At 58.0% G+C, this 22,817-nt stretch overlaps 10 protein-coding genes across 10 annotated transcripts; 7 read left to right on the top strand and 3 right to left on the bottom strand.

The window, feature by feature from the left end:
- Positions 1-2,210: 2,210 nt before the first annotated feature.
- On the top strand, positions 2,211-3,680 carry SPRG_03911 (hypothetical protein; the record flags this gene model as incomplete). Its single annotated transcript, XM_012342504.1, has 2 exons — positions 2,211-2,432; positions 2,588-3,680. The coding sequence occupies exons 1-2, from the start codon at positions 2,320-2,322 to the stop codon at positions 3,678-3,680; spliced, it is 1,206 nt and encodes a 401-aa protein (XP_012197894.1). The 5' UTR covers positions 2,211-2,319.
- A 763-nt stretch (positions 3,681-4,443) lies between these two features.
- SPRG_03910 (hypothetical protein) lies at positions 4,444-5,234 on the top strand. The gene has a single exon (XM_012342503.1). It carries the CDS (start codon positions 4,490-4,492, stop codon positions 5,141-5,143), a length of 654 nt encoding a protein of 217 aa, XP_012197893.1. The 5' UTR covers positions 4,444-4,489; the 3' UTR covers positions 5,144-5,234.
- A 9-nt stretch (positions 5,235-5,243) lies between these two features.
- SPRG_03909 (hypothetical protein) lies at positions 5,244-7,981 on the bottom strand (the record flags this gene model as incomplete). The annotated part of the gene is made up of 6 exons (XM_012342502.1): positions 5,244-6,230; positions 6,290-6,545; positions 6,605-6,798; positions 6,825-7,630; positions 7,681-7,843; positions 7,889-7,981. 6 exons carry the CDS (start codon positions 7,979-7,981, stop codon positions 5,244-5,246), a joined length of 2,499 nt encoding a protein of 832 aa, XP_012197892.1.
- Positions 7,982-8,658: 677 nt separating this feature from the next.
- SPRG_03908 (hypothetical protein) lies at positions 8,659-10,207 on the top strand. The gene has a single exon (XM_012342501.1). It carries the CDS (start codon positions 8,707-8,709, stop codon positions 10,123-10,125), a length of 1,419 nt encoding a protein of 472 aa, XP_012197891.1. The 5' UTR covers positions 8,659-8,706; the 3' UTR covers positions 10,126-10,207.
- A 791-nt stretch (positions 10,208-10,998) lies between these two features.
- On the bottom strand, positions 10,999-11,739 carry SPRG_03907 (hypothetical protein). The gene has a single exon (XM_012342500.1). The coding sequence runs from the start codon at positions 11,730-11,732 to the stop codon at positions 11,022-11,024; it is 711 nt and encodes a 236-aa protein (XP_012197890.1). The 5' UTR covers positions 11,733-11,739; the 3' UTR covers positions 10,999-11,021.
- Positions 11,740-11,911: 172 nt separating this feature from the next.
- On the top strand, positions 11,912-12,965 carry SPRG_03906 (hypothetical protein). The gene is made up of 7 exons (XM_012342499.1): positions 11,912-11,956; positions 12,003-12,063; positions 12,112-12,158; positions 12,214-12,299; positions 12,349-12,545; positions 12,594-12,791; positions 12,838-12,965. The coding sequence occupies exons 1-7, from the start codon at positions 11,928-11,930 to the stop codon at positions 12,922-12,924; spliced, it is 705 nt and encodes a 234-aa protein (XP_012197889.1). The 5' UTR covers positions 11,912-11,927; the 3' UTR covers positions 12,925-12,965.
- SPRG_03905 (hypothetical protein) lies at positions 12,931-13,309 on the bottom strand. The gene is made up of 2 exons (XM_012342498.1): positions 13,284-13,309; positions 12,931-13,238 (listed from the first exon to the last, which is right to left on the bottom strand). Exons 1-2 carry the CDS (start codon positions 13,299-13,301, stop codon positions 12,960-12,962), a joined length of 297 nt encoding a protein of 98 aa, XP_012197888.1. The 5' UTR covers positions 13,302-13,309; the 3' UTR covers positions 12,931-12,959.
- A 494-nt stretch (positions 13,310-13,803) lies between these two features.
- Positions 13,804-15,996, top strand: SPRG_03904 (hypothetical protein). Its single transcript, XM_012342497.1, has 14 exons — positions 13,804-13,843; positions 13,894-14,035; positions 14,084-14,245; positions 14,300-14,446; positions 14,494-14,542; positions 14,586-14,756; positions 14,808-14,849; positions 14,892-15,005; positions 15,047-15,127; positions 15,173-15,331; positions 15,380-15,526; positions 15,575-15,643; positions 15,715-15,765; positions 15,807-15,996. The coding sequence occupies exons 2-14, from the start codon at positions 13,896-13,898 to the stop codon at positions 15,966-15,968; spliced, it is 1,494 nt and encodes a 497-aa protein (XP_012197887.1). The 5' UTR covers positions 13,804-13,843; positions 13,894-13,895; the 3' UTR covers positions 15,969-15,996.
- Positions 15,997-17,365: 1,369 nt separating this feature from the next.
- Positions 17,366-18,536, top strand: SPRG_03903 (serine/threonine protein kinase). Its single transcript, XM_012342496.1, has 3 exons — positions 17,366-17,591; positions 17,643-17,840; positions 17,895-18,536. Exons 1-3 carry the CDS (start codon positions 17,400-17,402, stop codon positions 18,411-18,413), a joined length of 909 nt encoding a protein of 302 aa, XP_012197886.1. The 5' UTR covers positions 17,366-17,399; the 3' UTR covers positions 18,414-18,536.
- Positions 18,537-18,816: 280 nt separating this feature from the next.
- Positions 18,817-20,910, top strand: SPRG_03902 (sodium/hydrogen exchanger 3). Its single transcript, XM_012342495.1, has 11 exons — positions 18,817-19,005; positions 19,053-19,119; positions 19,166-19,229; positions 19,282-19,466; positions 19,515-19,556; positions 19,605-19,844; positions 19,894-20,036; positions 20,092-20,147; positions 20,199-20,440; positions 20,488-20,714; positions 20,757-20,910. The coding sequence occupies exons 3-11, from the start codon at positions 19,169-19,171 to the stop codon at positions 20,866-20,868; spliced, it is 1,308 nt and encodes a 435-aa protein (XP_012197885.1). The 5' UTR covers positions 18,817-19,005; positions 19,053-19,119; positions 19,166-19,168; the 3' UTR covers positions 20,869-20,910.
- The last annotated feature ends 1,907 nt before the right edge of the window (positions 20,911-22,817 follow it).

Below are 22,817 nucleotides of genomic sequence, written 5' to 3'. Positions count from 1 at the left end.
CTCATTATTTTCTTGAAGGAGTGTCCACCGTCATGATGAGATTCGACGTGAGCTTTGCGGGCGGGCCCTGGAGGAACTGGAGGAGCTTTTATGGGTGGGAGTGGGATCGACCGTGGAAGCCTGACGTCATGCCGCTCCAGCTGCTCCCAGCTCCATTGGCGTCCTTGCTTGCCCTTTTGAGCAGCTCTTCTTGCCTCGTCACATGCGCTGTGACGTATCCGAATCCACTCGAATCTTGGCTCGCTCCACGCCTTGACGCGGCAGAGCGCTGCTACTGTTTGCCGATCTACGGGTACTGGTTGTTACTGGCGCCATAGCCACGCAGTGCAGCGCCTCGCAACGGCCATCGAGAAGGCCACGAATGGCTCGAAAAAGATCTTTTGACACGAAGAATTTGGCGCTTGAAGTTGCAGAAACAAGGACGCGTATCTTTGAACTTGGGTGGTCTTTAGCGCCAGCTTGAAGTTGCATTTGGCAAGCTTGTCTGTGCGCACGCAACTTTGCACCCGACGATTGACGTTGGGTGGTGTTGGCATCGTGGCGCTATGCTTGACGCCAATAAGTTCTCTGTATATCTTGGACCATTTTCCGCGCTTGCTGGACAGCAGTACCGTAAGACGACGATATTCGCCACACGTGGCTGCTCCGGCAGCAACCAGTTGCGTGAACGAAGCTTCATGCGATGACTCGACGCCCCACCTTGTCTATGCGAGCTTGACTGTCGCCGATTGAACTTTCATTTGATTGGCCTACACCTAAGTTCAACTTGGTGGGGATTGGTGGAATTGGACTAAGATATGCATGACCGACCGTCGTAGGCAGCGATGTAAACGCGGCGAGCCAATCAGCACGCAGCATATGTTGCGACTAGAGACCCCGTCGATCGTTTCATTCTGCAATATCCGCCAAACACCAAACTCACACAAGATGCTTCGCCGCTGCGTTCCCCGCATCCCGCCCACGGCTCTCTCGCGCCTGAACGCGTCCCAGGCCGTCGCTCGCCCGGCTGCTCTCGCTGAGGAGAAGCTGGTCGTCCTGGAGCCCTTCGTGCCACTCCCCGAAGGCCTTGCCGACCTTTCGCCCAAGGACGAAGCTCCTGCCGCCGCTGCTGCTAAGCAGGATGACCGCAACGTGGACATTTGGTCGGTCGTCTTTGGCAAGCCCGAGATCTAAACAAATCCTCGCGCGTTGTTTATTTATATATAGTTTTGACACGAATAATCCAAGAGTATGCTAACGTTATTGATCTTTACGCCTCCAGCGTCGCATCGGCCTTCAGCTTCGGCCATCCTATTGTCCGACCGTCTGTGCTGGTCGTCGTGGGACTGCGTGTCGTACGACATGGCACCCAAGTTGGTTGCGTTGGTTGGCGGAGGTACAGGGTGGGACATCACCGATTGCCGCCTAAAAGTGTTGGATTTCAAAATTTGGATTGGCTGCGACGGAGTTGCTTTATAGAATTGGTTCTCGGACGTCCCTCCGAGACTTGGCGCAATTGGCTCCAAGAACTTTAGTGTACATGTGGGCCCACAAAGAGCTCCTGCACGATACCGTACGACAGTGATCGACTGCATTATAGTGCACTGTAATGTGGTGCGTAGCAGCAAGAAACCAACTTGTTAAAATGAAGTGGAGCTTAGGTTTTGGTCTGGGACGAGCACCTTGTTGCTGGCTTGTGGTGCGCACCTTTTGCCCACACGACCAGACCGAGCTGACAACATCCCGACACGGCCACAGCGCCTCGCAGGCGTCTTGCGTGAACACGAGAAGAAGCCGCGGGAACATTGCGCCCACGTCTCACATATTCGGCAAGAGAGCCGTGCATAGATCCTGCTAGCAACCGCTGGCCATTGAATGAGGATCGCCGATCTTGGTGGTGGGCGATGACGCGCCATGGAATGGACCAATTGGGGTGGAGCTGATGGCGGTCATCACCTGCACCCAAATGCAGCAAGGTGTGTCGTCGCGCGACTGTTGCGACCACATCCTTTCAACAACGTGTTGGTTTCCAGCGTGTCTCTATGTCCAGCTTCGATTGGAACGTGTGAGCCATCCAAGCTACGGTCCAAAGCGCTAGCTTTCTGGACGTCGGGCCCCACAACACTGGTATTACGCACGGCCTCGAGGCCGGTTGAAGCCCGAATCACCCGAGCCATATATTTTGTGGTCCATGGTTCGGAGGCGCCAGTTGGTGCCCCAGAGCCGGTTTCGCTGTGTCGACGCCTGAGAACGCGCGCGTATCTTTCTCACGCGCGACGACGGTCATCCGCGTGCTTACGCCCGCGCCGATGCCTCGCTGCTGCAGCGTAGTACGCATTGATGCTCGGCGGTCGACCGCCGTTCGCGACCGACTTTATCTGCTCGACGCACCGCAATACGCCTCGAACGCACTTGGCCGTTCGAGCCAGCTGGTCCACGTGGCAACCGGAGCGGTCCCGATCACAACCTAATGTAAAGAGACGCGCGAGCGCGTAGCGTGTTTTTGTGGGCACGACAAAGACCGGAGAACGCATTTGATCGCGTGTGGGCGATCGTTGGTGTTGGATCATTTTCCATCTTGCGCCGACATGTGCTCGTCTACCATTAGCCGGCCGCTCATCTTCGTCGACGACGCCCTGCATGCGACGGACGCCCCCGTGACCTTCAAGGCCATGGACGCCGACGCAACGTCGTCCGAAGGCAACAGCGACGTGGACGAGTGCAGCAGCAGCACCAAGTCGTCGCCGCCCGCCAAGCACTGCAAGACGATCAAGGACGTAGCCCTCGGGTCGCTTTTCCAGCACCTCAAGGACATTGACTTGAACGACAGCGACAAGGCGGCGTTCGCACTCGACTCGTTCCGCCACCGCCTCGAGACGCTCCGCACGACCAAGCGCCGGCGCCGATCCACGTCGTCGAGCCCCAAGATTGAGCCCGAGGAAGCACCCGAAGTCGTGACGCCCAAGGTGCCCATGGCCCGTGTGACGTTGCCGCAGCGCCACCACATCCACACCCACCACATCCACCATACGACCGTCGAGCCCAGTGTCGAAGCCAAGGTCGAAGCCAAGGTCGAAGCCGAAGCCAAGGCAGCGGCCAAGAAGACGTCGTCATCGTCGTCTTCGTCCGACGACGACGAGAAGAAGCACGTTCATTTCGCCGACGAGGTGCACCCGGTTGCGCACGTCGACATGTCCAAGCACCACGCGAGCCGCCCGCGCCATTTTGCGCCGTTTGTGCCGTCGGCGCCATATGTGCGCCCGGCGCGCGTCAAGCACAGCGCCAAGCACGCCGCGACGCAGCAGGCGATCCACGAGCTGCACAACTCACTCAAGGGCATGCTCTTCCCCGAAACCATTGACGCCACCGAGGCGCCGGAAGCCCATGTGCCCAAGCCCCACGTGCGCATGCCATTTGTACCGCATGTCGTTGTCGACGAGAAGACAACGGTGGTGGATGACGACGATGAGGTAAAAGACGACGTCAAGGTCGAGGAGCCGGTGCGCAAGGAAACCAAGTTGCCCAAGGTGACACCCAAGGTGCACATTGGTGGCAAGCGTGACTGCTTTGATGAAGAGACCGCCACGGCGCCACCCAAGATCCACTGCCCGTCGATCCACCCGCACGAGTACCCCGAGTTCAATTTGTGGTACATGCTCTTCCTCGCGTTCCTTGTCGTCTACGTCACCATGCACCAGTAAACACCCCCTCTTTGCCGTTCTGTGTACACTTTACTATTCTTTAATAATGCCTAATCTACTAACGTTACAACCAACAACGAAAAGCTTGCGTTTTGCGGTGAAAAACGCGTGCAGGGTTAGGGTTTCCGGCGCGTATCCAGCCCACGGGCAAGCCGACGGGACACTTGCTAAAGGCTAGCGACCTGATTGTTTGCGTCTGTGCTTGCTGTGGCAACGACTGGCAATGCGGATATGTGGTGGATGGGCGGATGGCTACTTGTGCTGCAGAAATTCGGTATCTCTGTGCTGTGGCAACGGTTGCATTGAGTGCAAGATTCAATACCGTACAAGCTGGAACGGCTACAAGTAGTACCCTCGTCGGGCGCTACGATGCACGGCGCAATGGTGAAAGTATTTGATGGGACTGTAACCACAACAGACTGAAGTTTATAGAATTGATTATGCTCCGCTCCACGCACACCACAAAGTGCCCGTCATTACGATGCGTTGGATTAGACAACAGTATATGTAGTTCATATACCATATCATGCTTCACGCAACTCGAAATTCACCACGTACCCTCCGTTTAGGATTGGGACAGAGGCAGCCTGTCCTCGCTGCGGCAGCAAATGCCGGCACTCGCGCCATGTTTTCTACAAGCTGGTCGCTCCAAAGCCACGCTACACCACCGATCGTGTTTTCTGCGCCATACGTCGACGGGCTCAATAATTCAACACAAAGGCGGTTCAAGATCGTCACTTTGCTGCGTTTCATTGGCCAATAACCGTCGCTTGCCGCGCTGCGATTGGCTTGGCCGTGATTTGTTTGAAATGTTCCTGCGCTGCTGCCTGCAAAGCCGAGGCAGCGACCGCGATGGCCTCACGCCCCGGACCCGCCACTCCCAGTCGCGGTCGTCGCCCACGTACTCGCAGTACCAGCGCCACGTGCTCTCGACGCCGCCCGATCCGTGCGACGACGCCTTCCCCAACAAATGGCTGCCCCGCTGCTTTCCGTGGCAAAAGCCGTCGGACCTTGTCGTGACCGAGTCGCCCGTCGTCGTGCGGCGGCCGTCCAACCCAGGCATCGACAGGCGCATCGGGACCCTCTATCGGTACCAGTCGACGACCGGGTACTTTGACACGGACGAAGACGACGAGGGCCACGACGACGACTTGTATCAACTCGTGCGCCTGCACGTGCCGCCGGGCCCGAGCGGCCTCGTCCTCGTCGAGCCGGATTCGCCGTCGTCGTTTGTCGTGCCCACCGTCGCAGGCTTCGAACCCATTGGCGTCGACAGCTACGGGCGACCACGCAGCGGCGTGATCGAGCTCAGCGGCGAAGTGCTGCCGGGTAGCATTCTCGTCAGCGTCGACCGGCACTGCGTGCTCTCTGCATCCCACGCCGACGTCTGCGACCTCTTGGCGCACTCGGAGGCGACGACGGCCGAGTTTCTCTTCCAGACCATCCACGTGCACGACCTATAGGACCAACGTCTTGTAGTAAACTCCAGCCAAGCGCTTCTCATCATCTTCCTATCGTTTGGAATACGCTTCTACTCCTACACTGTCACTTGGCATTGCAAATCTATTCCGTCTTCTTGGGCTCGTCCTTCGTCGACGCGTCCTTGGCCGGCGCGTCATCGCCTTCGACGTCGAGCGCGTCGATGACTTCCTTGATCTCGGCGTCAATGGCCGCCTGCTTGTTCTTCTCGTGCAAGTCGGCGTTGGCCCACGACTCTTCGACAAACTCCGTGTACGTCTTGTTGCCGCCAAACGGACGCGGGCCCAGAACGCGCACAATGTCGCCGTGGTTGATCGTCTCGTTCTCCAAGAGCTCTTCCGAGAGCTTGTGCAGCAGCTCCTTCTTGTCTTGCAAGAGCGAAATCGTGCGCGCGTACATCTTGTCGACAATCTTCTTGGCCTCTTCGTCCATCGCCTCGGCCGTCTTCTCGCTGTACATGCGGTCCGGGTACCCGCCATTGTCGTCCTTGGGGAACGAGAGCTGCCCGATCCGGTCGTTCATACCGTAGAGCTGCACCATCGAGTACGCCATCTGCGTCACGCGGCGAAGATCGTCGGACGCGCCCGTCGTAATGCGCCCGTCAAAGTTGACGTGCTCGCTCGCGCGACCGCCCAGCGCCATGCACATAATGTCTTCAATCGCTTCCTTCGAGTGGAGCGACACCTCCTTCGGGAGGTACTGCGCGTAGCCGAGCGAGCCCTTGCCGCGAGGCACGATCGTCACCTTGAGGAGCGGGTCTGCGTGCTCGAGGAACCAGCCCGTGACCGCATGACCCGCCTCGTGGTACGCGACCGTCTTCTTCTCTTCGGGCGACATGAGGCGGTTCGTCTCGAGGCCGCCGATGACACGGTCCGTCGCCTGCTCAAAGTCCTTGAAAGTGATCGAGTCGCCGTTGCGGCGGGCGGCGACGATGGCCGCTTCATTGCAAATGTTGGCAATGTCGGCGCCGGAGAAGCCAGGCGTGAGCGCCGCCATGCGCCGCGCAAAGTCCTCGACCGTGCCGTCGAGGTGCAGCGACTGCAGATGGACGCTAAAGATCGCACGGCGGCCCTATGCACAGCAGATCAAATGAGCACACTTCAAACGATGTGATGTATGGTTCGAAGCACCTTGATGTCGGGCTTGTCGACCGTGATTTGACGATCGAACCGACCCGGTCGCAGAATGGCCTTGTCGAGAATGTCGACGCGGTTCGTGCCAGCGAGGACCACGACGCCCTCGCTCGAGTTGAAGCCGTCCATCTCGACGAGGAGTTGGTTGAGCGTGTTCTCACGCTCGTCGTTGCCGCCGCCAAACTTGCCGTTGCTACGGGCGCGGGCGACGGCGTCGATCTCATCGATAAAGACAATGCACGGCGCGTTCGCACTAGAAATAGTTGGAGAATAAGCACACGTATACGTATCCAGAAAACGATAAAAACATACCGGGCTTCCTTGAAGAGATCGCGGACGCGGGATGGGCCGACACCGACAAACATCTCGATAAAGTCCGAACCCGAGATCGAGTAGAACGGCACCGAGGCCTCGCCGGCTGTCGCCTTGGCCAGCATCGTCTTACCCGTACCCGGCGGTCCGACGAGCAAGGCGCCCTTGGGAATCTTGGCGCCAAGGTCCGTAAACTTTTTTGGTTTTTGAGGAATTCGACAAATTCCATGATTTCCTTCTTCGCCTCGTCGACGCCGGCCACGTCCTTGAACGTGATCTTGATGTCTTCCTTTGTGATCTTCTTGGCGGGCGACTTGCCGACCTTGAAGATGCCACCCATGCCGCCACCGCCACCAGCGCCGCCGATACCGCGCATCGACATCATGAGGAAACCGATGAGGAGGAGCGTCGGCGCCATCTTGAGCAACTCCATCTTCCAGTTCATCTCGTTGGCGTACTGGATCGGGATGTACTCTTCCGGCGCAATGCCTAGCGATGCCTGCGTCTGTTCCATGTGGCGCTCAAAGCTGTCGATGCTGCCAATGTTGAAGTAGAAGCTCGCTGGCAGCGCGGTCGGCGGCGTGGACGCGCCACCCGATGGCAGCTCGCCGGCGTGGTGGTCGTCGGTCGACGAATGGTCGTATGACTGCTGCATGCCGCTCGCCGGCGCGGACGAGCTCGATGCGTTCGGGCGCAAGAAGACCTTGGCGTAGCTCTTGTTGACAATCACGAGGTGGTCGACCTTGCCTTGCGCGAGAAAGTGGTTGCGGAACTCTTGCCAGTTCATCTCCTTGAGATGTTCGCCCGACGAGACCTCGAGGAAGAGCAAGAGCGCGAGCGCGATCAGGATCGTGTACTTGAGGGAGTCGGTCGCGTTGTTGTCGCCAGTCGGCGGCTTCTTGCCACCCGCGCCGCCGCTACCACCGCTGCCCGACGGGCCCTTTGGTGCCTCCTTCGGGCCGCCAGACGACGGCTTCGCACCGGCCGACGGACCCTTGGCACCCTTGGGGTAAAAGCGCTCGAAGCCTACATGCGCGGCGATGACCACACACGCTCGTCACAGCATCTTGTCGTACCCTTGGGAATACGCTGGGCGAGCCACGCGCCAAAGGACATGGGCTGCGCGTCCTTGAGCTGGTGGCGCGCGGCGGCGGTCGAGTTGGTCGTGTGCGCACGGAGCGTCGCATGCTTCCACACGTTCTGGTTGCGCTGGACGCGCTGGAGCGTCGAGCCGATTTGCTACGCAGCGCATGAGCCATCAAGGCGACGCCGTCGAGGTCGGACCTGTTGCAGCGTGTGGAGCTCGCGCTCGCCGCAATTCTTGCGCAGCGCCTTCTGCAGGTCTTTCTGGAGCCGACGCGTCGAGACGGCCAGCATGGTAAACGCAAACTAGCGAGTGGCCATCGCGAGGTCGAAATCGTACGTTCGCCGTACACGCGCGCCTGCGTCGCAGCTTGATTTGACCGTACATTGAACGTACGAGACGTACATTGAACGGACGACCTTACGAAGTCCCCTGAACAAAAGAAGACCGACATTCTCTTCGTTTGTATGAGATTGATGGTCACGCCTTCGCGAGCCATCGCCATAGCAGACAATTCTGTACATACGACAGAATAGAAACGCTGGACAGGGGTATTAGTAATGGCCCAAGGAGCGCTGCAAGCGAGATGCTTCATAGGATAGTAGCTCGGGGTTTGGCAGTGTTTCGGCGGGTTTGGTGCTGGCGTGACGTGTCCGTGCTGCGCCTTTGCTTGCTCGTCGTTGCGACACGAAGGTGACGTGGCTTCCATTGATAGTAGAGCGCAGCCTGCCACAAGAACCGTAGCACCACTTGTAGGTAGCAGAGAGAGCTGGAACACCTCGTTAGTTAAAGTGTGCGAACAGCCTGCGCGGTTGCGGACCGTACCCTCCTTCCCTCCCTTGCAATGCGGTAACATTCACGTGGGGCTGGTATGCGCACCATATAAGCTTCCATCTGCTCGAGCCAGCAGCATTTGCGCGTTTGGAGAGATCCAGGCGGCACATGGGTTCCAAACGGCTGGAGACTGGGGCAGAGAAATCCGCCGTATCTCGAACATTTGCCATCGTCGCAGTGCACGATGATTGAGACCGAGCGCATGACGACCCCGGCGTACAGCTTTGTGGACGCCAAGCCCGACGCACCTCTGTCAACGTACTCGACGCTGCGCCTTTTGGCCGTGTGCAGCCCTCGCTTGGCGCTCAACACGGCGTGGGCGGCCCAGTGGGCGGCGCTTGGCCCGCTTCTCCAAGTGCTTCTTTCGCCGTCGTCGGTGCAACTCGTGCAGCTCGTAGGGCCTATCTCTGGGTTCCTTCTCGCGCCTACTGTCGGCGTCTGGAGCGACAACTGCACCTCGACATTCGGTCGTCGGCGGCCATTCCTTTGCCTCGGAGCACTCCTAAGCTGCCTCTGCTGGCTCGTCATGATGTTTGCCGTCGAGATTGGCGAGGCCCTCGGCGATACTCCAGCGCATCTCTTCGACACGTCGGCACAGCCATCGCGAGCCTGGACCACGCGTGTCGTGGTGCTTACGTACATTTGGATGGACGTCGCGCTCAACTTGACGCAGACGCCATTGACGTTGCTCATTGCCGACTGCGCCGGCGACCGCCTCGTGACGGCGTCCGCAATTGGCAGTGCGTACTCGATCGCGGGCTCGTTTCTCGTGTCAGGCTACATTCTCGCGTTTGGCCCGGCGCACGAGAGCGTCAAGCCGTTCTTAAGCGTCCTCATTGCCGCCATGGCGGCGACCATCGGCCTGGTCTTGTTTGCAGCCAACGAGACACCGCGGAGTGAGTCGGCGACAAGCACCTCGAAGGCAGCTTTCTTTGCCGTGTGGGACGGCATCCGGCGCCTCCCCCGTGTGCTCAGTGTCTACTGTGCCATCCTCCTCTTTGTTCAGTACGGCTTCTTCGCCTATAACGGCGCCAAGGGCCAGTTTTTTGGCCTCGTTGTCAAGAATGGCAGTGCGTTTGGTGCCGATACGTGCGGCCACGACGGAAACCCTCCATGCAGCGCTGGACAGACCGCGTTCAACGACGGCGTCGCGCTCGCGGGTGGCGTCACCGATACCATATACAACGTGGTGAGTCTTGTCTATTTGGCCGCGCTGCCGGCGCTTGTGCGCACGTATGGTGTGCAGCGCATTCTTGTCGCATCACTCTTTCCGCAGTCGCTGCTCATCGTGTTATCGATCTCCAAGGTTATTTTCCTCGATGTCGCGATCGTTGTCGGCTGCAGCTTTACGCAAAACACGCTTCTTGCTCTGTACCTTCCGACCATTTGCCACGTCATTGGTGTCGACGAAGACGTTGGTATCTACGCTGGCGCCATCAACTCGGCCATGTGCGCTGGTCAATTCCTCAGTTTTGTACTCGCGTCCGTCCTGGTGACGTCGTCCATGGGCTACGCCCTCCCGATCTTGGTCGGCGGGGTCATGAGCTTTCTCGGCTTTGCCATCGCCGCCATTTTCTTCCGAATCCATCTCTTCGCGTCGTGAAGTCTGTGAATAATGTCACCACAATCGTTTCTGTGCATGATGCACGCCTTGATGGTATCTTGTGCTCATGACAGAATTCGACTTCCTAACGTTCGACCCTTTATGATGGATAGCGACGCAACAACGTGTACTGCATGGTCTTTCTAGTGTACCAGTATTTCACTATCGCGTTTGATGCGCTCTCTGTGCCGGACAAACGAATATCTCCCCACTGTTCCATAAACTACCGGCTTTCCACTTGAGGCACAGCCAGCTCCCACCCAAGGCACTGGAGAAACGTTTTGTAATCTTGCTGTCTTGCTTGGCGCGTGCACCGATATGGCATTTAGATCAATCCCATCGCCACAGTTTGGCTCACCGATGGTACGCACAGAATAGTTCAGTAATGATCAAACGTGCAGTCGCTCACATTTGGCATCGCGATAGGACTACACTCTGGAGATCGCTGAAGGCTCCAACGGAGCGTTTGAGGTGGTTCGAAGGGTACAGCAGGAGCAAAATGTTTCTTTGTGGTAGGCGCCATAAATAATGACTTTTAGCCATTTTTAAAGGCACTGTGCCAAATCGAGGATGCATGGTAGCCCAAAATACATTTCAAAATCAAAGCGCTCAAACTTGGCACAGTGATAGAACACTTGTAGGAGGTCACGAAACGCTACGTCCAGCCAGCGTTCGAGGCGTACGGCTTGAGCTACGAAGCAAACTACTAATCGTGGCAACTACCAGATTTAGACGTATCTAGCCAAATACACCCCAGTTTCTTGCTTTCCAGTTGAGACTGCTTCTGGCGCAATGGAGCAGCGCAACGCATACGCAGTGCACATCCAGCTACACGTCGGGATACTACGTAGTAGTGCGCGCTTAGTATCACCAGTGAAGGAAGTGGAATGAGTAAGTTAAATAGTTTCTAGCTGAACGCGCGCCGAGAGGTCGCGGAGCGCATGCGTGAGCTGCAAATTTCGAGCCTTCAGCGTCTCGTTCTCAGCCTGGAGTGCGATTAGCGCACGTTGTGCATGGACTAGCTCGTAGTTGTCGCGCCGAAGGCGGTCGTTTTCTTCTTGGAGGACCTCAATGTCGGAGGTGTGAAAGTCGGGCGGCGGCGCCATGAGCGATGGGAGCCGCTCGTCCAAGTCGACGGGCTCGAATGGCATTGCCGTCGGCTCGGGTGCCATTGCCTCTATCGACGTCGTTTGCTCGGAGGGCACAGCGGGCGGGCGCTTTGGGCGTGAGTGCGTGTGACCCTTGGGTTTAACAACACCCTGCACCATGTACTTGTGCAGCGTGCTCAGCGGGATCTCCACGGCCTTGGCGATCGAGCGCAAATCCTTGTCTTCGATATGCGGGATCTCGTTGAGCTTGGCGTTGATATCTTGAAGCTGCGCGTCCGTACGGCCGCGGCCCTTGTTGCCTCGGACACGGTGGGCGACGACGCCGTCACTCTCTTGGCCGCGCAGCCAGATGCGCCGAATCGTCTTGGACGCGAGCCCGTACCTCTCGGCTATCTGCTTGAAGAGGCCGTACGGACTCTTGGAGAACTTCATGCCGTGGAGCACGTCGGCGTAAATGGTCTCGCGGACGTCGTTGGCGACGACCTTCTTCTTCGTCATCGCTATATTTATGCTGTCCGAATACGGCACATGCCACGTCTTGAGGCTCCAGCGCCTCTTCCAAGAGCTTGAATGTGGCATCTGCCATATCCAGTGGCAGCTATGAGAACGGGTTCACGGCATCGACGACGGATACATCACAATTATCCGGAACACCAGGCCACCGATGGAATGCCACTCGTTGTGAAAAGCAGAATGTCGGAGGTCGCGGAGCAGGAGAAGAAGTACGCGCGTCGATGGACGTTCGCCGAGGCTCATGCACCTGCGTAGCTTGGGGAACGAAGAGTTCAACGCTAAGAACTATGACCAGGCCATCGTGCACTACTCGGAGGTGCGTCGTCATCATGCCACACACGCGTGGCTGACATGATGTGCGTAGGCCATTCGCCTCGCGCCGGGCAACCACATCTACTACTCGAACCGCAGGTGCTATCACGGCATGACAACCAACGTAGCAGGCTCACGGTATCGCCTCTTCTAGTGCTGCGTACGGCGCGATCAACCAGTGGGAAAAGGCCGAGCAGGACGCCAAGGAGTGCGTGCGCTTGAACCCGAGCTTTAAGAAGGGTCCGCCACTCTCGCGCATGGGCGACGACAGCTCATGAACGCACCATAGGTCTTTTGCGCTTGGCCAACGCCCAGCGGCAGTTGGGCAAGAACGATGATGCCGTCGCGACCATGGCGTTGGCGAACGGCGGTGCGGCACCCGCCAAGCGCCCGAAGCAAGAGAACGCGCCGCTGCCTGCGTCGGTGCAGAAGGAGCTTCAGGAGCTCCAGCCGCAATTCCAGACGCTGCACCGTGAGCTCGAGACGGCACGCGACCTCGTCCGTTCCAAACGAGGTGCTCAGAGCAGCGTGTAGATCGAGGCCAAGCTCGGCGCGTTCTCGCGCGAGAAGAAGCGCATCCAGCTGACGAAGGAAGAGCTGAGCGCGCTTCCGTCGGGCACGCACACGTACGCCTCGATCGGCAAGATGTTCTTGGAGATGACGACCGAAGAGAACGTCGCGCGCCTCACGACGAACGCGGCCAAGATGGACGACCAAGTCGCGGCCCTCGAGGTGGATATTCGCCATCTTCGTCGCAATCTCTCACGAACGTCTGCAGGCTCGCAAGCAGTACCTGGAACGGCAGAAGACGTCGCTCGAGACCAACATTGCCGAGCTCCTCGCGCAGTGCAAGACGTCGGCGTAAACATCATCCTCATCATCATGAAACATCTTTTGTGCTTACTCTTCTTCTTCCTCTTCCTCGGCGGTGAGGCGCTTGTTGAGCTCCTCGATCGTCTTCTGCAGCTCGGCGTTCTTCTTCTTGAGCTCTTCATTTTCGAGGCGCATGGCCTCGACGTCGACGCCCGTCGGTGCGCCCATGAAGCGCTTGATGTAATCGACAGCATTCGGCGGCTTCTCCGACTCTTCGTAGAGCCCGACGAGCACCTTGGTCAACGAGTCGATGACCCCGCTCTTCTCGAGGTACTTGCGGAACTCCTCCTTCTTCGAGTCCGGTGTCTACTCCGCGGTGTGAGCACGGCGGTGCATGGGCGGCAAGCGTACCTGGTACGTCGTTGCCATGGCGAAAACGGTTGTGGCGAACCGGCGCCGAGGTACCGGATAAACCACGGAAAGATCGCGTCGTCCGGATGCCCGCGGTCCCGTGCACTGGCAGGCTTCTGGCACGTACAAGTTGTCTGCGCTGCACCATCGCAGAGATGGCCCAAGTGCCATGTCGCTCGGCTGCCGCCTCGTCGGTGCTCTGAAAATCGAGCGCGAAACTCAAAATACCAACGTACTATGACTGGAACCCCAATGACATCTTCTCGCTCTGTTGCCCGCTGCTTCTCGTTTGGTAGCGCGATGCATGCATGCCAAGGATGCGTCTCATACATGCTGAAGACCAGGATGCACAGGCGAGCTGGGCGTTCAGTACGCAACCTGAATCGGATTGCAGCCCCAACCCTATTGCCACAAAAAGGCGCGCCGGTTACATCACGCATGCGTCGACCGCCAGCGACGCCACCGCGCACACCGATGGCAGCGACGGCCGTTGCTGCCACGATCCTCGACAAGTATCGTCTGCGTGTTGAGAAACGACCGTCGTGCGTCCACCTCTCTCGGTCTCTTGTCGCTTCGAGGGCGGGCATAGGATCAACGTCTGTTGGCCTAGGTATGCACAATTGCTCCTCGTCGCTGGCAACGTGGCGATGCCCGCGAGATGTTTCATGCTTCGATGGAAGCTTGTGCCCATCGTCACGCAGATCTTGGCCACACCTTCCAGATCCACCTTGTGCCGTGCCTACGGACGCTTGGTAATATTATTACGACGAGGATGTGAACGCTAATGCTTTTGACCGCAGCGGCGTACGCATTTTTCTCGAGCACTTTGAAGGCGACGACGAGATGGCGTGTGCTCTCTACGAACGTGTCTTGGCCGTCGACCCAACGCAGGCTCTCGCCATGGGCAACTACGCCATGCTCCTGCACAAGTGTCGTCCCGCATCTCCTCTTCGCATCGACCAGTACGACGACGACGCTATACGCGTAGATTTGCTGCTGATATACGTGGAGGGTAGAGCCTACGAAGCCGCGATCGAGCGCTACCCGCGTCATGGTACTGTCCTCTGCAAGTACGCGAGCTGGCTCGTTCAGCAGCGCCGGCTCGCGCTGGCCGAGCAAATGTACCTCGAAGCTGTTGACGCCTCGCCCACGAGCCCCGATATGTACAGTGCTTTGGTCCAAAACGTGGCTTCCGCAAGGTCTGCGATAGTGTTGGCAACTACGCGGCATTTCTGCACTCTATCAAGCGTGACAATGACGTGCGATGTCGCCACACATGGGCATCTCTCAAGCGCAGTCTAGGCCGCCGAGGTGCAGTACGAGCGCGCCGTCGCCCTCCAGCCGACGCACGCAGTCAACTGCGCGCAATTCGCATCCTTTCTCGCCTTGGTGCGCCACGACGCAGAGCGCGCTCAGGCCTTTTACAAGCGATCGCTGGCGGCCAACCCCAACGACAGCGATACGTGGCATCGCGTACGTCCATCTTGCTCGCTTCTCGAGTACTAGTACGTTTGATATTGGTAGTATGGTCATCTCTTTTGGCGGGACTTGCACCTCTTCCACGAAGTACAAACTGCTCTGCAGCACACGCTCACACGAGTTTTACAGGCCCGCGAGTGCTTTTGCATGGCGCTGCAGCTCGACAAGTCGCACTTGGCCGCCGCCTTGGACGCTGCGAGGGTCAGCGACTTGGACCTCGACGACGCGGTCCAGGCCGACGAGGTCGATCAGCATCGATGTTCAGTGTTCCTTGACTTTTATAGTTGTACCAGCGCGCGATTGAGTTGGACGGTGGTGCGACGGACGCGTTGTCGGCCTACGGCGACTTTTTACAACGCCGCGGAGTAGCGTTATAAAGATCCTTTGGACGTAGCTCATGCCTTATCTAGCGCACGCTCGAAGCCGAAGTGATGCTGGAGAAAGCGTATGCTAGCGACAAGGACAACGTGACGCTCGTCGAGCGCTTGTGCCACGTCAAGTGCCTCAACATGACACGGTCTTCCTACGACGTGCACCACCGTCGCGTGGACGAAAATGTCCTTGAAAACGTACCATACTTTGAGTTGTCGCCATGGCATTTGACACTTTTTCACTAGCTCTTTCAGCACATACTGCGCCTCTCGGCCTTGAATGTACAAGTCGTCACGAGCTGTGCCGTCGCAATCGGCCGCGTCCTCGACTGCTCACCGACGGTGCTCTACGAAACAGCAGCGACTGACCCCGCTCTCACTGTCAATGCCCTTGTATACCCCTTGGCCGAACCCATTGGAGTGCTATGGACAATGCAATAGGTGGCGCGAGGCATGTACGCCGAAGTTGTCGACGGCTGCGACGACAAGGCAGAGTCCTTCTACCGACATGTACGCCCTGTATTATTGAGTCTACGAGGAGAACGTTGTCCTGAGAATGACGAGTATCGGCAATTGCGTAGGCCTTAGACCAGGACGGTCTGAGCTTTGAAGCCACCTTTGCCTTTTCCAAGGTACAGAACACTGAGAGAATGGTATTTTGAAGGCTTGATAGTTTCTGGTGCGGTCCAAAAACGACATGCATGGCGCGGTGCGCGTTGTCCGCAACGCCATCACCGCGAGCCAGGACGCACATACGCAACTAGAGATCTCGGACGACGTGCTTGGGCGCAAGCAAAAACAACTGGAAAAGCTACTGCAGTCTATTGCCATTTGAATGTGATGAATACACTCTACTGATCTGATTGGCTATATCCCAAAAACAATTGACCAATTACAAGCAGCATTAAACGCCACCGAGGCGATTGCACACGTCGTGGAGGACCGAACTGTGTTTGAAAATGACCTCCATCATATTTCGCAGAGCGATAGAGGACAGTTTGTTGAGTCGAGCAAGCTAATCTACGTCACCGTTAGATGTCTTTGCCGAGAGAAATGCTTAATTTAATAATACAATATATAACGTTAATTAATACGCCAACAAGCAAACGACGGCACCTTCGCCCTTATGGACTCCGGTTCGAGTGCTCAAACAACCCCAAATCAAACACTCATTTCGAATGTGGTTACTACAAATGACCAAGTGCGCTGACTCACCGAGCGACCCGCCATTTGGAAGCGGAATTTGATCGACATATTCGCCGATGACATTCTATGTAGAGTAACTCGTACTACCGGTATCGTAACCGGCAGTTGTGCTGCAGATGAGTGTTGCTTTCGAAGTTTGGAGGATAAAACACGTCGTAGAAGCCAAATGATTTGTTTGGATTGACAAGGGAACGAGAAGTGCAGAGACGAAGACATACAATGCACCTAACAGCGTGCTAAATTGCTAATGAAAGCCAGAATGAAAGCTGGTCTTCGGTAAGCGTACACTTGCCGCTATTGATTGCTGTGATGAATGTAATACGAATCCGATCTTTCGGTATATCCTAGCTGATTTGCTGTATAGAACACACGACGTACGTGGCCTAGTGTGCGGAAATTTCGAGAGAAGCCTTCTGCGTTGTGGGGTCAACGCATGAGCAATAGGAACCATGAATACAATGCCATGAATAGGACCCGCGCCCCCTTGCACCGTTTGCAATCATGTCCCCGTTTCTAACGCGCAATCTCTGGAGTGTGCTGCCTTGCATGCTCGACGTTACATGTACTTGCGCGTCCAAGACATGCCACAAAACGAGTGCAAAGTAGGGTATTGCTGTGTGTCGTTGGCGACCGATGAGCTTCGCAAGGCCATCTGCCGCACTTGTCACTACTGTTTGTCGTTCAAGGTTTGTGGTCCGCCACTCGACGCGGTGGCCTGCAGAAGCAGGACACTGTCTCGCCTGTATTTTGTCTCGTCGCGCCAAATTTCCAGTCGAAGGCCAACTGCAACTTCCCTTCGCAACGGCCATTCATACAAATACCGAGTTCATATCGAAGTTCGAAGTATTTATGCGGATAAACCAAGTTATGCGGATGCGTTTCCTGTACATATCCTCATGGCAACCACCTGGCAAAACGCCCATCGAGGGACTGACGCGCATTTTTGAAGATGGCAGTCCGTTCTGCTGCGACGCGCGCCTTGCTGCGATCAGCTGCCCTTCCAGCGCCGCGTGGGCCATTCGCTATCCACCCAAGCTTGTGTCGGCATCATGTCCTGGCCATGGGCCTCCTCGTGAGCTCGGCCTCGCTCCTGCTGACTTCGACCGAGGCCCGGAACGACGCGCCCGTGACACTTGGCCGCGTGTTTGAAGACGACTATGACCTTGCAATGACCACGACGCTGGGTGCTGGGGCCTTTGGCATGGTGCTGCAGTGCGTCGAGAAGCAGAACCAGTCGATCGCGGCCGTCAAGGTTTGCCCATGCATGCAAATCCACCTCGGCAGCAATGTATGGACCTCATAGATGAGCGCCGACTCGCTCGAAGAGGCGGTGCGCGAAAAGACGGCTCTGGGCTGCGTCGCGATGGCCGGCGGCCACGAACATATCGTTCGCATGAAGAACCACTACACACACGACGGCTTCCACTACCTCGTCATCGAGTACGTGCACGGATCGACGCTCTTCGACTACATGCAGCACCGGCGACGGCTCGACGAAGTGGTTGGCTGCAAGCTTCTTCTCTGCCGTTTTGAGTGACGAACATTGGATCCGTAGGAGGCCAAGCGCGTGCTTTCGCAGATCGCGTCGGCCTTGGCGTTTATCCACGCCCACGGCATGGTCCACTGCGATCTGAAGCCCGACAACATCATGCTCACCGACGACGACGGTCGCGTCAAGCTCATCGACTTTGGCTCGGCCACAATTCCCGACCCGCACACGAGCTCCATGCCGCTGCAGCGAGCCATGCGCTTGGCGTCGGCGCCGCTCTCGGGCACCAAGTCGTACTGGTCGCCCGAGATGCTCGCCGCCGAGTCGGCGCCCGTCGTTGCCGCCATGGACATGTGGGCGCTGGGGTGCATTCTGTACATCATGATCACGGGCGTGCATCCGTTCGACCCTCGGGGCTCGCTCTCGGAGGACGAAATCCAGGCCGCGATTCTCTCCAAGGACGTCGACTTTCCCGTCGCGCAGTGGTACCTTGTCTCAAAAGAAACCAAAGCCATCGTGCGCGGGCTCTTGGAGAAGGATCCGAGAAAGCGCTTGACCGCCGATACGCTTTTGTCACTGCTCTAATCGACGATCTCGCGCCATTTTTGACGAGCACCACCTCTCTGCTACTCTGTACACTACGCCATAGACTCGACGACTGCGACGAGGGAACAGTCGTCCTCGTATAATATACCCATGGGCTCCCAGTTCTTAGTGGCGTTGTGCTCCTCCCTCGTACCCGCTACATCCTGCCATCACGTCGCTGCAGGTCGAGTGGTGGGCAGGGATCGCGCCATGACGACACCAGCTCGCTCTCTGCATCGCACTGCATCTGCGTGGAAGACACACCGAAGCTGCTTGTATTGCGAAGCGGAAGGAGCAACCACGACCCTGTCGGTTCCGGCTTTTCAGTGAAACCGACGGCGCCTTGTAACCGGACGATACGTTTATCCGGACTACGAGCAGTTTTCCAACTGCCAGATCTCCAAAGGCCACGTCGGAAGCATGAGCGAGCTCACGGCCGGCAACGCCGAGGTCGAGCACTACTATGGCATGAGCAACGAGTACCAGCTCTCGGTCTTCTTCTCGATCTTCCTCATGTTGCTCATGGCCTCGATCGTCGTGAGCAACTACGTCGGCCACCATTTGCACTGGCATTTTCTGCCCGAAGCCGGCGGTACGTACCCACGTGACACACTATACGATCTTATGGCCGCATGGTAGCCACGATCCTCGTCGGCGTCGCCGGCGGCGTCCTCTGCTACGTCTACAAAACTCAATTACGCACTCGGTTCGCTCTTCCATCTTAGTCGCTGGACATCTCATGGCCAATGCAGCTCATGATCTTTGACCCGAACACGTTCTTCATTGCGCTCTTGCCGCCCATCATCTTTAACTCAGGTGCGTCCACGTGTCCTATCCATATCTAGCATGCGACTCCATACGCAATTAGGCTATATTATGAAGCGCCGGTACTTTTTCGACAACATTGTGCCCATCGTCGCGTACGCTGTCGCGGGCACAACCATCTCGAGCATCACGGTCGGCAGCATCATGTACGGCATGGGCCAAGCCGATGTGAGCCTCAAGCTCTCGCTCGCGGAAGCGCTTTCGTTTGGCGCACTCATTAGCGCGACGGTACCACTTCCTCGCCATCCGAGATGGGATATCAACGCGACTCTGTAGGACACGGTGTCGGTCTTGGCCATATTTCAAGAACTCCGCGTTGTACGTTGCAAAACTGCGTTGAGGCGGGTGATTCTATCTCTTGTACAGGACCCGTCACTCTTCTACTTGGTGTTTGGCGAGAGCTCGCTCAATGACGCCGTCGCCATCGTGCTTTTTGGAACGTTTTCCAAATTTATCGGCAACGTGTACGAGTCGAGCTACCTCCCGATCGCTGTGCTCGACTTCATCCTGATCTTTGCCGGCTCGACGCTCATTGGGATCCTCTTTGGCGTCCTCTCGGCGCTGCTCTTCAAGCACTTTGACTTCAAAGGCTGCTTGTACCACGAGGTAGACGACCCACAATGATTCCAAGCTCTCATGGATGTGGCGATATTAGATGGGCGTCTATATTATGTTTTCGTACCTTCCGTTTCTCGCCGCGTGCATCTGCGACTTGTCGGGCGTCGTCGCGATCCTCTTCACGGGCATCACCATGAAGCACTACACGAGCAACAACCTGAGCGACGAAGGCAAAAAAGTGTACGCGCCTCTTGGATAGTACGAAAGGTCGAGGAGCCATGGTGCACTATTGTAGCTGCGGCCACATGTTCAACGCCATCTCGTACGTGGCCGAGACGACCGTCTTTTTGAGTAACACGAAATCCTACGGCTGCGCAAATGGCTCATGAGAGGACGCTCTAGACTTGGGCCTCGCGGTCTTTGCGCTTCAAGTTGGCTACCACCTCAAGTTTATCATTTGGAGTCTCATCGCGTGTCTTGTCGGACGTGCGATGTTTGTGTTTCCGCTCTCATACCTCATCAACCAGCGCCGCCCCGCCGAGCGCCGCGTGCCCCAGAACCAGCAAGTCATGATTTGGTTCAGCGGCTTTCGAGGCGCGCTCTGCTTTGCGCTCGCACTCGACTGGCCCAACGAGAAGCGCAGCGTACGCATTTGTATCAATGTATCGACCGCGTACCAAGGAAACGATAGGAAATCATTGCGACCACCATGGTCGTGGTGCTGGCGACGCTCTTTATTGGCGGTGGGTCCACGGTTCCGATGCTGCGCTGGCTCAAGATCAAGCAACTCACGCCCGCCGAAGAGATCGAGATGGACCAAATGGTGCAGCCCGTGGCGCGCATGCCCATTCTGCAGTTTGACGCCAAGTACTGGGTTCCCTTCTTGACGCACCTGCACCCGGACACGTCCGACTTCGAGTCCGTCGTCGCATTCTTCCATCGGGCTTATGCGTCCTGTAGCGACGCGACGGCCGATGCGGACGAAGACACGTCCAAGCAGATGCTGCGCCCGGGCTATGGCGACGACGACGAAGGCGAATTCTCCACCATCAATGTCAACTCGTCGTCGTAGAACAGCATCGCTTTCATATGTGCGTGTTATGCAAGTAGTAATACTACCCTACCTTCGACTACAAGACTCATTCATTCTTCTCAGTACTCGACGAGCCATGCGGCCTGCTCGGGTGTTGCCACCTTGTCGGAACCCCACGTGCGCCCGGTCTTGGAGCGAAAGTGCCGGTCAAACTCGCGGGCTGCGTCCTCGTCGTCGTCGTACGGGCCTTTCAACGCGCTCTCAGCGTGGTCCGCGGCGCCCATCGACACCAAATGTAGTGCTGTGCCTGGTTGGAGGCGTCCGTCGTGAGCCACTGGAGGACGCAGGCGTGGTTGTCTTTGGACGCATGGCGCAGGCGCACGCCACGGACGACTCGTCCGTGCTTGACGCGTCCGCGGTGCAGTTGGGGATCGACGATCGAGGTGACATCAACGACATCATCGACCTTGGCGGCCTCCGTTTTGGGTTTTGGCACGTCCATCTCGACCGGATTGTTGTCACCTACGAGCTCGCTCTTCTCCGACTCGCTGCGCGAACTCTCCGTGTCGGACTCGGTGAGCGCCCGGCGCACGAGGAACCCGCGCACGTGTGCTTGGAGCGTGACGGCCGCTGCGTCACGGCGCCAGAACACCACGGCCCAGCGATCGCGGAAGGCGCGTTGAATGACGCACGCCGCGTGGCGCCGTGCATCGTCGGCTTGGAGCGTCGACACATGGGCAAAGACAGCCTTGCTCTGCGGCATCGACGCCTACGTTCGGCTTGAGGCCCCTCCAGCGGCAAAAGCAAAGCACGTACCTCGGTCCACGGTAGCAACAAAAGCCAGTCGAGCCAGTTTTTCGTGGCTTCGTACTCGGTCGAGCCCGGCGCCATGGACGCAAGGGCAACCACTTCGCTCTCCAGTGCCTGCAGCGCGTGGTCGGGCGCGCCCAGCGCTGCAAAGCGCTCCCGATACAGCGCCACAAGCTGCGTTGTGGAGGGCGGCATGCTGGACGAGGTCGCACCGCCGCTGCTCGCGTCCCGCAGCGCTCTCGCGTGCTGCAGCAGGCGGGCAACGCCTGGCAGCTTGTAGAGCGCCATGGAGGACTCGAGGTACGCGACGGCCGTGGCGTACTGCTTGAGGCGGAGGTACTTTTTCCCCAGATCCCGCGCCAAGCCGGCTTCCTGCGCCTTCTCGGTCTCGTCCAAGCTGTCATCCTTGTCATGGACGGGCAACGCGACCACTTGCGGCGTGCCGCCGACGGACGGCGACGCTGTCGTTTGGAGCACTTGCAGGACCGAGGCCAGTTGCCGCAGTACGTGGTCGAGCTGCCGCGCCTGCTGTGCGAGCTGCGCATGACACGCCGCCGCCGTGGCCGTCGCCGTCGCTTGGACCGTCGCCAGTTGCGCGTTGTAGCTCTCGGCTTGCAAGCGCAGGTCGCTGCGCAGCGCCGTCGTCGTTTTTTCCTGGAGACTCACTTGCCGCCGAAGGTAGAGCACTTCCACTTCGCGCCGAAGCCGGCGGTCCGAGATGCGGTCCAGCACGAGCGACTGCTGGGCGGCGCTCGTTGTCCGGTCGCCCATGTCGGCGCCGTACGCGAGGAGCTGCTCAATGACATGCAGCATCTCGGGTTGCCTCTCGAGCCGATCGCACACATAGTGCAGCGGCGTGAACCCGCTTGCGTCGGCCAAATTGACCTGGGCTTGAGCCGCCATGAGGTACAAGGCGCAGTCGGCGTGGCCATGCAAGCACGCCACGTGGAGCGGCGTGCGCCCGCTCTTGTCGCGGTCGTCGACGCCGTGAAAGTTGTACTTGCCATCGCTGTCGAGCGTCGCGGACGCGGTGAGGAGCAGCTCCATGCACTCGGTGCTGCCCGCGTAGCACGCTACGTGCAGCGGGGAGCTCCCGCCTTCGTTGCGCGCCAGCGTGTGCGCCGCCGCCGTCAAGAGCGCGCTCACGCAGGCCACGCTCGGGGCCATGCACGCGTAGT

The sequence above is a fragment of the Saprolegnia parasitica genome, assembly GCF_000151545.1.
Source record: "Saprolegnia parasitica CBS 223.65 unplaced genomic scaffold supercont2.10, whole genome shotgun sequence".
Classification (NCBI taxonomy): Eukaryota; Oomycota; class Saprolegniomycetes; order Saprolegniales; family Saprolegniaceae; genus Saprolegnia; species Saprolegnia parasitica.
The sequence above is the reverse complement of the archived record's forward strand: the minus strand, read 5'-3'. Positions and strand labels throughout refer to the sequence as shown.